The following is a 15,215-nucleotide window of genomic DNA, read 5'->3' as shown; positions in this document are numbered from 1 at the left end:
CTAATGCCAATTTTAAGGCTCAAACCTATATGCCAACTAAGTTGGGCTTAAAAACTTATTTTAACTGAATATCATCTAGAAAATCTCAAATTTTCAACTCTCTTTAACATTTTCTCTTTCTAAGAAAAACTTTCCTTATCATATATCCTTTTCATCATTTCTTATAAACTTTTCTTTCTTTTTTTTCTCTTCCTTTTTTTTCATACTCTTTCCCTCCATCCTTTTTCCTAGGTGATTGAGAATTTGATAGTGCATAGAATCATACAATTAGTAAATAAAAATCATTCTCACAGAGATTAAAAATATGAGTGTAACATGTATCAAAATTGTTTCATCCTTACTTATAGTTGGAAAAATCAATAAAATATGCAAAACAGATTATGCAAATAAACTTAAAACATACAACTAATATGAACCAATATGAAATTAACCCTAAACAACAAATGAATAAAAGAAACAATATGCAATTAACTTGAATTAAGCAAAACCAAAACTTAAGTAATTCTAAAATACTAAATCGAAAGTAATGAATGCCAAATTAAACTAATAGCATGCCAATAACTTGTTTTGAACTAAAATTAACCTAAGAACATGCAATAAAATCGAAAAAAAATCAAATCAATTCCAAGATTAAACCAATAAGCAAGAATCAAAAACTGTTTTTAAGAATAAAACATGCTTAATCGAAATGTACATGTAATAGATCATGCGATTTAACTAATTAAAACCCTAAACATGCAAACCATGCAAGAATGCAATAATATGAACCAAATCTAACCCAAAAAACAATAATTGAATGCTTTATAATAAATGAAACATGCAATAAAAAGAATGAGATGAAAATGGAATACAAACCACAACAATTAAACCAAAACTAAGCAAGATCGCAAGTTGAATTAATCAAGAAACAAAACCGAATAGGAAGAACTATAAAGCAAAACTGAATTGCAATAAATCTATAAAACCGAATTGAATTAGCTTGAAATAAAATTTTATTAACTTGAAACTTGAAAAGAAAGTTGAATAACTGAAAGTTAAAATAACAAAAAAAGCTTAAAACAAAATAAAAATAAATAAAAATGCTAAACTAAGGTTGGTTTATCACCCTAACCACTTACATCTTTTTCCTAAGACTTAAACAAGGTATTTATAGATAAAGAAAGCCTAAAAGTATTTGGCTGAATTAGATCTTTTATTGGCAGCACACTTTGTTTCAATTGGACTAAAACTCTTGAATTTAAGAATGCTTCTTGAAGTTGAATGAAAGTTAAACTCTTCAAAAAAACTTATAGACCAATTCTTGTCTTCTAAATCATAAATATCTTCTAGCAACTTCTTTTCTTGATAGGTATCAACTTTTAGAATGGATAAAAAAAGTAAAAAATGAATCTTGCAAAACTAAAATGTAGGTTTGGCTTTAAGGTGTACTAACCTTCTAGAAAGACTTGAACTTTGCATAATCTTGAAACCTTTCTTGTATGTCACAACTTGGCCTTCTTTCTTAAAGAAAATTTAGAGTTTTTCTTCAACAAAAAGTCATGTTTTGCCACCCCTCTTAGCACTCCTTTTATATCATGCAAATATTACCCCAAATAGAAATAGGAATACAATTCTACTTAGAATAGGAAATACAAATCCAAATCCAAATCCAAATAGCAAAAATCAAGGGGTGTTTAGTCTTTTCCCATATAAATAGAATTACCACCTCATCATGCCACATAACATCCAAGTCATCTTTTTTTAACCAATAAGAAAAGACATTTTACCATGTCATCAATTAGTAATCCCATGTACCTACATAAGCTACCATGGACTTGCATTCACTTGAAATTATAATTTTACCCATCTTTATAGCCGAAAATGCTTAGCTTGATTCTCGCATGAATTTTCTCAACTTTTCATCAAGATTGAACAATTCCAACTCCTTTAAATTTGGCTAAACCAATCTTGAACAATTTTTCACTTCAAGATTTTCAAGAAATTCAAAATTCACCAAGTACATTCCAATACATCAAGAATCATTCAAGATTGATAAAAAATGACCAAAATTCTTCAAGATTCAACAAAATTCAATCTTTCATTCAAGATTTCCTACAAAATAGAAAATTAAGCCCATTAGAAGAAAAAATAACCTTATTTACCTAAGAACTAAGCAAAAATTAATCATTTAAGCACTAAGAACTAGTCTAAATAACTTTATTGCATAGAGTTATCACTTAGCAAACACATCCTTTTTCATCTTTTAAACTGAGAGTTTCTTTTCCCCCTTTTTTTATTTTTCTTTGATAGACTTTCCTCTCTTTTTTTTGGACTATTTCCTTTTTTTTCCTTTTTTTTTTTTTTGTAATGATGCAAATGCAATGCTTTTTTTTTTCATGATGCAAATGCTCAATGCAAAGATGTAAATACAAAAATCTCTTACCAATGAATTTGTTTTGACAAAAGTATGTGACTTTTATCAAAATACAACTTTTGTGGCTACCCTTACTATGGTAGATGCAAGAATTCTCAAAGAATATGCAACGTGTAAATATTTGCTCTAAGGATGCACAACGCAAGCACTTATCCAAACATGTGAATGCATATCCTAACTTTGATAATGTGAAAGCATTGATCCTTACAACCATCAAAATGCAAACAAAAAACCTTATTCCAAGAAAGCAATCATAAATGATCAACTATCATGATGTGAAATGCCAATGACCTTTATCATGATGCAATTGCAAGTGTCTTTATGTAAATATAGATATGTTTTCCAACATGTACATGCAAAGATGAACATGCGAAGATCTTGACTAATGATGGAAATAACATTCCCTTTCTATGATGCAAATGCCTTTACAAGGATACAAATGCGAATACTTATCCCAACAATGAAAATGTTTCCTTTAAGGCTACTCATATAAATTCCTAACTACTAGTGCAAATGCCTTCTAACTAAAATGCAAATGCAAATATTTATTCTCACATTCCAACTATTTTTTTGCATAGGTGCAGATGCAAGTTTCTATCCTAACAATGCAAATTCCTTCTAATTAAAGTGCAAATGCTTATTTTGGTGATGCAATTACCTTTTTCTATGATGAAGATGCATGCTAAAAAATGTAAGTGCTAGAAAATTTTCTTTTTCCTTTTCATTTTTTAACTTTGCTTGTTTCCCCGTTCATCTCATTAGTTATTCAATTTCTCCATAATGGATTTGCTTTTAATTTCTTTTTGCCATTCTCTTCATTCTTTCATCTATCTTCCTTGTGGTCTCTTTACCAACTTCTATTCTATTTTCTTCTCAAATAAGGTTTCTTGGTTTTTCCTTCCTTTTTACTACAAATTTCTTTTCCCTTTTTGCTTCCATCATTAATTCCAACATAGCACATACGTATGATCGCCATCAACTTAATGTATGTATTATGTAAAAGTCAAAAAGAAAACAATTGTGTTCCTCCTACTCTTTGAGTGCATGAAAGAATCTATTTTTCTTATTTCAAGGTTTTTTTTTTCCTTTAATGGAAACCATAGTTTTATTTATACCTAGTTTAAATGATTTCTTTATTCATTACAAAAATACCTAACTGTCATTCAAAATGTTTCAAAATAACCAACAAAATTGCCCCATATAATTAAATTCCATAACCAAAGATAATGAAGTAACTAGGTTCAAAACAAATAGGCATGCTCTTTTATTTGTACACTAGTCATGGTGTTGGTCTGAAGTAGCTAAGTAAAGACTTGATATATCCTAGATAAGGTTTAAAGATTTGATTCCTCTAATATCCTATTTACTATCTTTAAACCAAGTTTTTTGGTAAAGACAAGATTGTGACCATGAAATCGACACCGATTCTTAGAATATAAATAAGTGGCAACTCCTAATCAAGCTTTAAATGTCAACATTGAAATGAGTGTTAAGGGGCAAAACTCAAACCACTCATAATAATAAAATAAATCGAATTAAACTTTCATAAAAATAAAAATAAGATAAATCTGATGATGAAATTCTAAGAAATCAAGAATGGTAATTTTCTTAGAAAATTTTAGGTGAAAAAATATTTTTAAATATTTTCAAAATGGTGAAAATTTTTAATATATTTTTAACAAAATAAATGAATTATAATAAAAATTAGAAAAGAAATTAAATAAATAAAATGTTTAATAAATTCGATGATAAAGTCTCTTTAAGTGAACGAATGAGTTCTCTAAATACTTTCAAGTTGAGAAAAATTTTTAAAAATTTCACAGAATGGTAAGGAAGACCTAAAATTTTTTCCAATATTTAAATGATAGACCTTAAATTAAACAAACAGACCATTTTAACCATGATAATTTTGAGGATAATTTAAAATTAGTTATTACTAGTTTATTTAGATGTTGTGAAGTGCTAATACCTTTTTTACACATAAGAACTTTCGAACCTAATTTTGATAAATAGGTTGAAATCTTTTTTTTCAAAGAACTTGAGTCAAGTTTAGGATTTTTTTAAAGAGTTTAAATTCACTTAGATAACCAGTTACACTAAAAAAAAAAGTGACGACTCATAATTTTATGTTTAGCGATTGAATTTACGAATTTGTATATTATAACAGTTTAGCTACTCTACTAAAGTCATTCAAGAGTTAAGTCATTGACTAAATTTAGAATATCTTTTTTTGTCACTTTATTTATTTATTTATTTTTATAATTATTGGACAGTTTCTTAAAATTTGTTTTTTCACACACACGTCCCATAACATATCTTATCCACCGTTGCTTTCATAAGTCTATTACCTAATCTCATCCATCCATTTTTTCTTCTATCTCCAAATTGATTGTGTTTTTTGTTGTTTGTATTGATTTTTCCTTTTGTAATTGATTATTTGGATTTTTTTAATTTTAAAGTTGTACATATAATGAAAGTTGTTTGTAATGGTGTAACTTTTTTTTTTTTTAATCAAATTTTGTATAACCTAAATACATATGACTTGCCCACTTCATTTTAGAATAAAAAATGTTTAATGTGAGATGAATACCTTCTGTACCACATGGGTATATTTTGTCTAAGTTATTACTATTATTGATCTATGTTGTTATTAATATTTTGACAAGATTATTGATATGGATTAGGCATATACTTGAATCAAATTGTTTATCATTTTCCTTAATACTTAAATTGTTATATTTCTTTAATACACTTTAAATTTTGCTAATGTATGGTATGCAGTACTGGCTTCTCATATTGCCATGTGTCGTTTTTTTTTTATATTTTTTTAATTTAAAAAAGATTTAATAAATATGCTTTCAAAATATAAAAAATTTTATATTTTAATATTTTTATGTGTAGAATCCATTTATATTAATTTTTCTTTTTTTTTCCTTTTTAACTTTTTTCTTTTAAAAAATTTAATAAATATTTTTAAAATTATAAAAAAATATATTTTAAAGATTTTATTTTTGTAGGACTCACTAATACCAAAGTTTTTCTTTTCTTTTTTTATCCTTTTTAACTTTTTTATTTTGTAAAAAAATATTAAATTATATTTTTTAAATACTAAAAAATATATATATTTTTAAAGATTTTATTTTTCATGAGTGGAATCTGCTTATAATAAACTTTTTTCACTTTTTAAAATTCTTTTTAATATTTTACCTTCTTAAACAACTGTTTTAAAAAAAATTTCTTTAGATTTTTAAAAATTATAAAAATATATATTTTTAAAAGATTTTATTTTTTATGGGACCCACTTATATAAAAAAAATTTACTTTTTCTTTCTGATCTTTTTAATTTTTTCCTTTTTAAAAAATATTTAATAAATATTTCCTAAAATTAGAAAATATATATTTTTTAAGATTTTATTTAGTATGTGTAGCTCTAATTAAAATATACACATTCCATCCCCGTTTGTTTATTTGTTTCCTTCATTTTTAAATTTTATAAATTTTACAAAAAGATAAAAGATGAATAGATCAAAACAAAAAAAAAAATATTAGATTAAATCAAATAATTCAGAACGTAACGTGATATAATATAAAAATAATATTGATTAAAATTTTAACAAAAAATATATATTTATATTTTTTATTAATACAAATTATAATAAATAACTTTTATATAATAAATATATAAATATTTATTATTTTATATAAAACAAATATATAAATTATTAAATTTACTTAACACGACATGTGAACATCTTTTTAATGACTAACAAATAATTTTCTTCTTAATTAATTAAGAAAAAAATAACCAATGCACGTAAGGCCACGTGGCAGAAAAAGCATGGAGATAAAAAACAATGGGCAATTAGTGACACGAGTCGCAACAAAGCAAAGCCACGTCAACCCATGATTTTCCCACTTTGTCGGCGATGCTGAAGCAACTTCATGAAAAGGGAGAGATGCAAACAAACCCAACCTTCTAAAAACAACATTCTAAAAACGGGAAAAAATAATAAAGAAAAGGATAGCTTCTTTCTTCTTTTTGTTGTTCTGGTAAGTTCATTATTATTTCTTCTTTCTGTCTTTTCGAATTTTTGGTGGTTAGTTTCTTCATGTTTTTTAAGGAAGATTGTTTTTGGGGTAATCGATGTTTCCAATTGTGGGACTGTTAGGTCCTTTCTTAACGGAATTACGTTTTTGTTTTTGTTTTATGGGTTTTTTAATATTATTATTCAATTGTTTTGCAGGGCATTATCATGAAAATGGGATTTTCATGGATGTGAATTTTGGGTGCAAAGAGCCATTAAAAAAATGGCTGCTGAGATTGAAACTCGTCACAGCTTTTGCAGCAACAACAACAACAACAACACTTGTTCTTCATATCACCATCTCTTGGAGGTCTGCTTTATGTGTAACAAGAACATTCTTGTTTGTCTTATTGGAATGAATTGATTTTACTTTTAAAAAGCAACCTTTTTCTATTATTCAAACACATGCAAGGCATGACATTTGATCAACAATTACATTTTGGACTCTTCCTTCTAATATCTGCTGAGAGCATTGGATGGTTGCAATGAAGCCCACTTCCTGTAACATTTTATCTTTTGGTTGAATAAAGCTGTTGCTTGTATGGCTTAAAAATTTAATGTCAATTGTATGTTATAGAAGAGGCTTTCTTCATTTATAGAAGAGGACATGGATGGACTTAGATAAATGTTTTGGATACAGCATTTTTTAATAATTTTGTTGAGATTATTTGGGTCTTTGAGATAGATGTTTGACTCAATTAAGCCAAAAACAACTGCTTGGCCTTGTTATATGAGTTTTATTTATTTATTATTTTGGTAAAATCAAATGTATTATTTGGAATTGTTTTCCCTAATTATGTTTCTTTTTGAACTGTTAAAATTTAAATATAGAAGTTGAGCACTTTCCTATTAGCTTAAGCTTTTGAGGTAGTTTATTGCTTAACTATCAAAGCAGAGTTCTGATAATGGGGTCTTGGTAATCTTCCCTTTGTTTTAATAATTTTTCACCCATTGTTGATGATAAAATTGATAAAAAATTATCAAATGTTTTGGAGAAAAACAATAAGCATCGTTTATCTAATTGTCTTTTTATTAGGCCTAAACATTTGTAAAAGTTTTAGCAGTTGAAATTGGTATCTAGCAATGTATTTTCTTCTATTTAGATGCTAAGTAACCAAAAAAGTTTGATTTTTCAATTCGAAAGTGGTTACATCAGGGAGGGGCTGGATATCTGTACTCAAATGAAAAGAAGAAAATAAACCAGAGAAACTCAGTTGCCTTAATGTTGTCCTTTCTTGTTCAGTTTCAGTTGGGAATTCTGTTGCTTCAACCCCTAAGTGTGGCCAAAAGCCCTCCTTCTTAAATTTCTTGTTCTTCATTATTGATTGGAATTACATTAATTTAATATTTAAACTGTGTGGAAGATGTTTCCTCAGCTTCCTTCTGTTATGCTTTATGTGACTTGGCTGGCATTTTCATTTGCAGGAATTATCTACTATACTGGATCATGGTTCAATTTCTTTCGGAAGATATGCTGGTGACTCAATTGCATGGGAAAAATGGTCAGTTTTCACTCACAATAGATGTCAAGAGGAACTAGAGAAATTCAAGGCCCCCGGATTAGTTGCTCAAAAGAAGGCCTACTTTGAAGAATACTACAAATATGTTAGAGCTATGAAAGAATTACCAGCTCATCAACAAGAAACCTGCAGATCTGATCCTAGTCAAGAGACACAGGAGAACACAACACTTATAGGAAATGGTATTGATGCTGCTGTCGCAGAAAAGGAAGATAAACTGAGTAATGTTAGTCAAATTCAGATCTTAGACAATGCTAAGGCTATTCACCTGAATCCAAACAACTTGAAACCATCTTGCAAAGAAGCGGAAAGTTGCTCTAGTGGAAACAATCATGCTACCATAAAGGAAGGACCAAATGTCTCCACAAATATTGTTGAAGCAGAAAATTATTTTGGAGAGGCTTCTGTCCCTTGCTCTCCGCTGCTTGATGGAAATTCCGAAAGTGTTCAGCAAAACAGCATTGCCTTCGGCAAAATGAGTCAAACTATCAACGAACCGAGAAAGCATGGCACTCTTCTGGAGGATAAGGTAAAGAAGCAGAGTCTAATTTGCAATTGAAATTAACTCTGTTTTGAAGCTGACTCTTTTTAGATATTCTTCTGCTTGTCCAAAATAGTTTTGGAAAGCAGAGAGATAGAGAGAGGATGTAACCAGCTCAGTAGATTAAAATCTATCTTTTGAAGGTCTTTCTTTTCAGTCTAGTGCTGCTTCTGGTTTCCCTCCTTTAGCTTATGATAAAACTTAATCTTGCGATATTGGTTGATGGCATCAGCAACGCACCTTAAGATCAATGATTTTCAGAACTATGTGTACCCAAAGTTGCAAGGCCAAATTCACAATCTGGTTATACCGTGTAACTTGCATTTATGTCAATTTTAACGTCATGGTATATATAGCCTCTTGTCTTTTTATCTAATCGTCATGATAAATAATTGTCTTTTTATTAAGCCTAAACATTTCAGAACTATATATACCATATTATTGTAATACTCTCCATCCACATATGTCATACGCTTTTATTTCCATTTCTTTCTTTCAGAACCCGTAGTTTTAATTTGCACAATCAAATGCTTAAGGTAGCTGATGTTCTTAATTTTTGGTTTTTAATTCTAAATCAGGGAACTGTTGCTTTTGTGATAAACAAAGCAAAGGTAAGCAGCATAACTACAAAAGATGCTGTTATGAAATCCAAGCCAAAGCCATGTTTTCAGCAGCAAGCTACTGTTAAGGTCAATAAAAGTGTCCCTTCAAGAAAAAAAAGCACTTCGAATGCTGTAGGAAATATTAACAGACAAATTACTGAACCACACTCCAGTTTCCCTAGATTGTGTGTGTTGTCGGCAAGGGGTAGGGTGGTGTCATCTTCTTCTAGCTCTAGCATTAGAAAAGCGGAGGCCAAGCCAAGTTCAAATTCTCAACATTCAAGAACCAAACTAGAAACAAAGTTGCTAATTCAAATTCCCAATGTTCAAGTAACAAGGCTGGCGTCATCTACTTCTACCTCTAGCATTAGAAAAGCTGAATCCAAGCCAAGTTCAAATTCTCAACATTCAAGAAACAAACTAGAAACAAGGTTGCCAGTTCTTTCCAGATCTGCTAAGGTTGATCAACCTGCTCATTTCTGTTTATTACTTTTAGTTATCCTTTCTCCTAAGGGCTTCCTGACTGGTACACGACATACTTTCGCAGAGCATTTCCGAAAACATTGCTCTAACTGATGGTCTCAGAAACATGGCTCATGACGGGAGGTCAAGTTTCGTACACTGTTAACCTCCTCTCACTCGATTTTTCGCTTACTAAATTATTAACATTCTGGGGTAATTGTATTCTTAATAGGAAGTCGTCAGAGTGGAGTAAATGCCATATGAGATCAGGGGTTGAAGAATCTACCAGCCAGAGATCAAAAGTGAAGTAGGCATCTCTGTTCGTTGATAAAAGAGATCTGTACTTTTGCATTACTTACTGAGTTTTTTGTGCTTTTCTTTTCCTTAAAGATTAGATCTAGTGCATGATTTTGGAAGTCTTATTTTTCATCATGTTAAAATCAACAGATTCAGAAACCTCTATGCTCAAGAAAAGTCAAATAACAGCATTGGAGTTGAACGGTTCAGGAGTTATAACAAAGAGCTAAAACAGGAAGAGGTATGCTTTAACCTGATATAAATAGAAATAATATGGATGCAGGGGTAATCTAAACTTTGAATTTCTTTTTCGTGGAAAAATCAACTTTAAGAGCAATGGGGATTTAAAATCAGCTACTATGTTAAATGAAACTTTCAAGAAATAATTTAGGAACACATTTAGTTCATTTAGGACAGAGTAATAGTTTTATCCCAAAGTTATTGAAATGATATCTTTATCATTTCAGTGGAGATGGATGGGGAAGCTGTTCAGTCTTAGCTATTAACATCCCGAACAAGTCATTAATACCCATTACATATTTGATATAGGTAGTCGTTAAAGCATTTTTTGGAATTTTCAAACATTTGGAGAGCTTTTGGACAACACTGTTCCTGAGATTACAACTAGGATCCTAATTTCATTACGTTACCAAAATATTCTTACATGAATCTATATAAACAAGCCAGGTAGATTTTCTAGTTTATAAATAAGATAAAGTTTGTTTTCTGAGAAGAGTTAGGCAAGACCATATCTTTGGTTTTTCAATTCTGAAATTCCTTGTTTTATAATAAATTGTTATGTTTATCCCTATTATTATTGTGAGCTCCTCTTCTGTTGCAGAATTATTGATGACAATGAGCTGGTTCTTTTCAGTTTTATAGTGGATATTTGATAGAGCTTTAGTATTAGTGTGAATCTCAAACCAGTTATCATATAAATATTTTGATTCCTAAGTAATTTTACTACCTAGTAGCATACTCAGACTATGTATCTTGGGGTTTAGAATTTGTCAAGGTCTTGCATTCAAAATAATCATACAATTCCATGTTTAAATTATTTGATTTTGCAGAATTACTTTTTGGGAAAGCTAAGAGTCTTTCTGAATTCTCTCTATGATATTGTTCAATATTTGGAAAAATAAATAATATTGAGATTATATTCAATTTATGTGAGATGGGATTATATAAATAATTGACCAAGCTAATGAATTAATTTCAAAATGGAAGCTACTTTATCTTGGTGGGTTTATTGTTTTGTGATTACGAGCAAGAAGTGGATGATAATTAAGTTGCAAGGGATAGGGCCATAGGGGGTTGAGGTGACCATTGAAGAAGTTCAGATTCTTGTGTATGTTTTTGCTAATAACTGCTTCCCAATTTGATGGTAAGGATCTGCTTCCTTATTGTATTTGATTAGCATTTGAATTTGATGCATTTTATCATTTAAAGATGTGATGAAGGATCTTTAGTTTCAAAAGCCATCTAGTATCTTATTTTATGACTTTTTAGTTACAAACTTTGTGTTCAATTAATTTGATTACTTGAGAGTGCAAATCAAGAGCACATTGTGTATTTGTGTGTAGGGAAAGGACAAGATTCACGTGGGACTCAGAAGAGATGCAAAACACACGTCAACCCTGTTGTCTCGAACTAACAGGGTTTCAGTCCAAAAGCTTGCTCACAAGGTCTTTCCTAGCTTACTCTAATTCTCAATATCTGTACACATTTGGAGTGTATGTGTTAATTTCCATTCCTTGAAACAGTTGAGCTGGTTATATTTTGTTTTACCTAGAAATTGTGATATTGTCATTATTCATAATTAAATATTTCAAATGATCTATTTATTTTATCCTTGGTTTGTGTATGATATGAAGTGATGTGGTTATGCTTTCAGATTGTACCTCTGGAGTCTGTAAAACTTAAGTGTGATGTAGCAGAACAAAGGTATGGCATCTCTATTTGGCTTTTTCGGTTCCCATGTCCTGTTTGTGACCATTTTTGCTACAGCTCCAACTCCTCTTCAAGGGTTGGGAAACTTCTTTCAGAGTGATCTGCGATGATCATGTTGTGTAGTTGTTTTAGATATGCATTTCTATGCATTTATATATCAACACTTGTAAATATATTTCACTTATTCCAATCACTTTTTTTTTTTTTACGCATTTTCATTTTTGACTAACCCACATTATACAGGCAGAAGAGGCCAATCTGGCGGTGGTGAAAGTGAGACGAGGGATATTGAGGGTCTCTGCCTTATTCCAAGCATGTTGAATCAGTAAAGGTTTTCTAGGATGCAAGAGAATGGAATGATAACTTGTATATATATGTTGATAATTTTAAATACATATTTTTCTTAACCTGTAAATGCTGAGAACAAATGTATTCATTGTGCAAATGTGCCATTGGAATTAATCAGTAGTCATGTTTGTGTCACATAACCATTATTCTCTCTTTTCAAAATTGACTTATCAGGGTGTATAGTACTAATGTTTTTATATCTCATGATCCCTCTTTCATGTGCGATGTGAGATTGGAATATTTTGTCTATTCTCCTTTGGAGGGTTTGAGATGACATTTTTCCTCATTTAATCTCGTGACGTCATCATTGCAGAGATTGATCACTGTCAACCTCATTTTGAGGGATTTGGTGTGGGTCGAACAGTTTAAGATTTGCTCTGATATTATTTGTTATGTGATCAATATTTTTTTTTTTTTTAAATTGACTTATCAAGGTGTGCAATGTCAATATTTTTGTGTTTTAGTGATTTCTTTTCCATATTCGATGTAAGATTTGAATATCCTACCTATTTTCTTTAGAGCACTTGACTTGACATTTGATCACCATCGATGAATGATCGTTTGAAGTGTTAGATAATGAATCGTTTCAAGTTTAAGATGACCTGAAATGCTATCTAATCTAATATAGTTGGCCTTATTCCGGGCCCTCTTTCTTTGTCATCGATTAATAGGCTGACAACTTTTTCAATATTATTAGTTATTAGGGAATCTTCCGGTTTTTTAAATAAGAGAATTCAAAAGTAGTAGAAGTAAAAGTAGGGTGATTATTTTTTATTAACACATAATATATTGTTCACTTTTGGAAGTTTGATTTAAATCGGAATTGATCTTTTTAAGAAATTGAATCAATCTTTTTAAGAGATCGAAATTTATTTATTTGATTTGATTTATCAATTTTTAAAAAATATATTTTAAAAATTGTTGTTGTTATTTTTGTTATTATTTTTAATATATTTAAATAGATATAGATATAGATATAGATATAAAATGATTATTTAAATTTTATAAAAATTTAAAATTTAAAGAAAAACTAATAAAAACAGGATTCAATTTAGTTTATATATTTTCATATTTTTAATTTCATAATGTGAAAATTGATTTGAACCAAACTAAAATATTTAATTTCCAATCAAGATCGAACTGAATGAAAAAAAAAAAAAAAACTCAATCCAGATTGAATAAAAAATAACAATTTTGAATCATTTATCTTTTTTTTTTTTTTTTTTTCTCAGTCCTAGCCCTAACTAAGAGAGTGGTTGGATTATACTTAAATAACATTCACTAAAGATTTATATGAGTGGTTTGTGAACTATATTTAAATATCACTAGTATCTTACTTGCGCTTTGCTGGAGGATTTACTTACTTTGTTTTAATTTTTTTTTTGTTATTTTTAATGTAAGTATAATCTACAAAACATAAAAAAAGTAAAAATTTACACATATGAGATCTTGATCTTCAATAAAATATCAAAGATAAATATGATGATAGGATATAGCTATAATTCGAAACTAAGAAATTAAAATGATTAAATTGTAAAGATATACTAAATATCATATCTAGAAAAAGAATAAAGGAATAATACCTATTAACCATAAGCAATTAGCCAAGAGTTTCTTTTTTTTGCCCTATTAAAGAAAGAATGGAGCTTAAGGAATGCAAACATTTTTATGAGTCTCATCATACACTTTACTTTGGATTTTTATCGTTATAAATAAATTTTAAAAGCAACCATGGCAAAGCTAGTAATTAAGTACTATAAATAAACTTAAATTAAGTATCTTAAACATCATTTAAGACATGTAGGTCATGTTTGATACATATGATTATTAATAGGATAGGATAATAATTATCATATATCATGTTTAATTTGTATCTAAAGAGAATGATAGGGATTGTAAGGAGGATAATATCCTCTTGGTATAGGATTATTCAATCCTCCCCAAGTGGAGAGAATTATTTTTAATCTATGGGATTAAACTTACATGTCTAATTATACTCTTAAAAATTATATCAATAATTTAAATTGTATAAACTTTGAAGAAGGATAATTTTGACAAATAAATAAATTATCTTATCCTAATCCTTGTATACATCAAACACAAAATAAAATGACATTGTTTAGTCTAATCTTATTTATAATATTATCTTATCTTATCTTGTTATATCTTATGTATCAAACATGACCATAATCTATTTTGTGATAAAAAAAACTCTTACCATTTAAGGCATATAATAAATTTAACAATGAATTGAGTATACCAACTCAATTATTGAGAGGTCATGTAGCATTAAACCTTAAACAAAATTTTAATACATAAGTGAACATGTAAACTTAAGCTAAAAATTGAATAATTGAAAAAATTACTCATTTTTATGATATACAATCAATCAAAAAAAGTAAAGACTAAATAACCATAACAAAAACAAGTTTAATTAAAAAAAAAAAAAGAGCTTACCTTTTGGGTGATGAGCTTACCATAAGTAAAGCCCCTAATATCATTAACTTTAACAATTCATTTTTAGTTGATGCTATAACCTGCCATTTCATTAATGTTTTTTTAAAATATTACTATTAATAAGGAAAAAAGTAGAACCAAAAAGGAAGTATAAGTCAATCTCCAATAAACAAAAAAAATTAAAAAGTTCCTACCTTTATAATTAAATATGTTGTCAATCCAGATGATGTTCATGCAAACATCAAAAAAGTGCACTCTTTGCCATTTTATCCAATGGCCAAACATATTGCAATCACATAATTTTACTTTGATGGTAATTAGCATTGTGCTGATAAAGGAGCTCATGAGGTACCGCATTCTTGAAGAGACTTAATTCACAACTCTATAATGATTGGTTGTTAAATTTGCTAAATGATAATCCTAATTTACGTTTTGATTAGAGCTAGGTTAAACTTTTTCTATGAACAATGCAAAGCAAAAGAGAAAATAATAAGATAAACACAACCATAAATATAAGAGATGGTCTAATCTGTTGCATAA

General features: G+C 28.8%; 1 protein-coding gene across 3 annotated transcripts; it reads left to right on the top strand.

Moving 5' to 3' along the window:
• The first annotated feature begins 6,364 nt into the window (after positions 1-6,364).
• Positions 6,365-12,436, top strand: LOC111315799 (uncharacterized). 3 transcript variants are annotated; one of them, XR_016330593.1, is made up of 10 exons: positions 6,365-6,463; positions 6,658-6,808; positions 7,924-8,547; positions 9,138-9,620; positions 9,709-9,767; positions 9,856-9,930; positions 10,071-10,161; positions 11,504-11,605; positions 11,795-11,864; positions 12,114-12,177. XR_016330593.1 is itself a non-coding variant. In XM_022917816.2 (10 exons), the coding sequence occupies exons 2-10, from the start codon at positions 6,722-6,724 to the stop codon at positions 12,139-12,141; spliced, it is 1,599 nt and encodes a 532-aa protein (XP_022773551.1). In that variant the 5' UTR covers positions 6,365-6,463; positions 6,658-6,721; the 3' UTR covers positions 12,142-12,436. The 3 variants fall into 3 exon arrangements, 2 of the variants coding, with proteins under 2 accessions (XP_022773551.1, XP_022773552.1); XM_022917816.2 differs by having other exon boundaries at positions 11,815-11,864; positions 12,114-12,436; XM_022917817.2 differs by lacking the exon at positions 11,795-11,864 and having other exon boundaries at positions 12,114-12,436.
• The last annotated feature ends 2,779 nt before the right edge of the window (positions 12,437-15,215 follow it).

The sequence above is a fragment of the Durio zibethinus genome, chromosome 20 (assembly GCF_047325235.1).
Source record: "Durio zibethinus cultivar Kanyao isolate XHJ-2024 chromosome 20, ASM4732523v1, whole genome shotgun sequence".
NCBI classification, from domain to species: domain Eukaryota; kingdom Viridiplantae; phylum Streptophyta; class Magnoliopsida; order Malvales; family Malvaceae; genus Durio; species Durio zibethinus.
The sequence above is the reverse complement of the archived record's forward strand: the minus strand, read 5'-3'. Positions and strand labels throughout refer to the sequence as shown.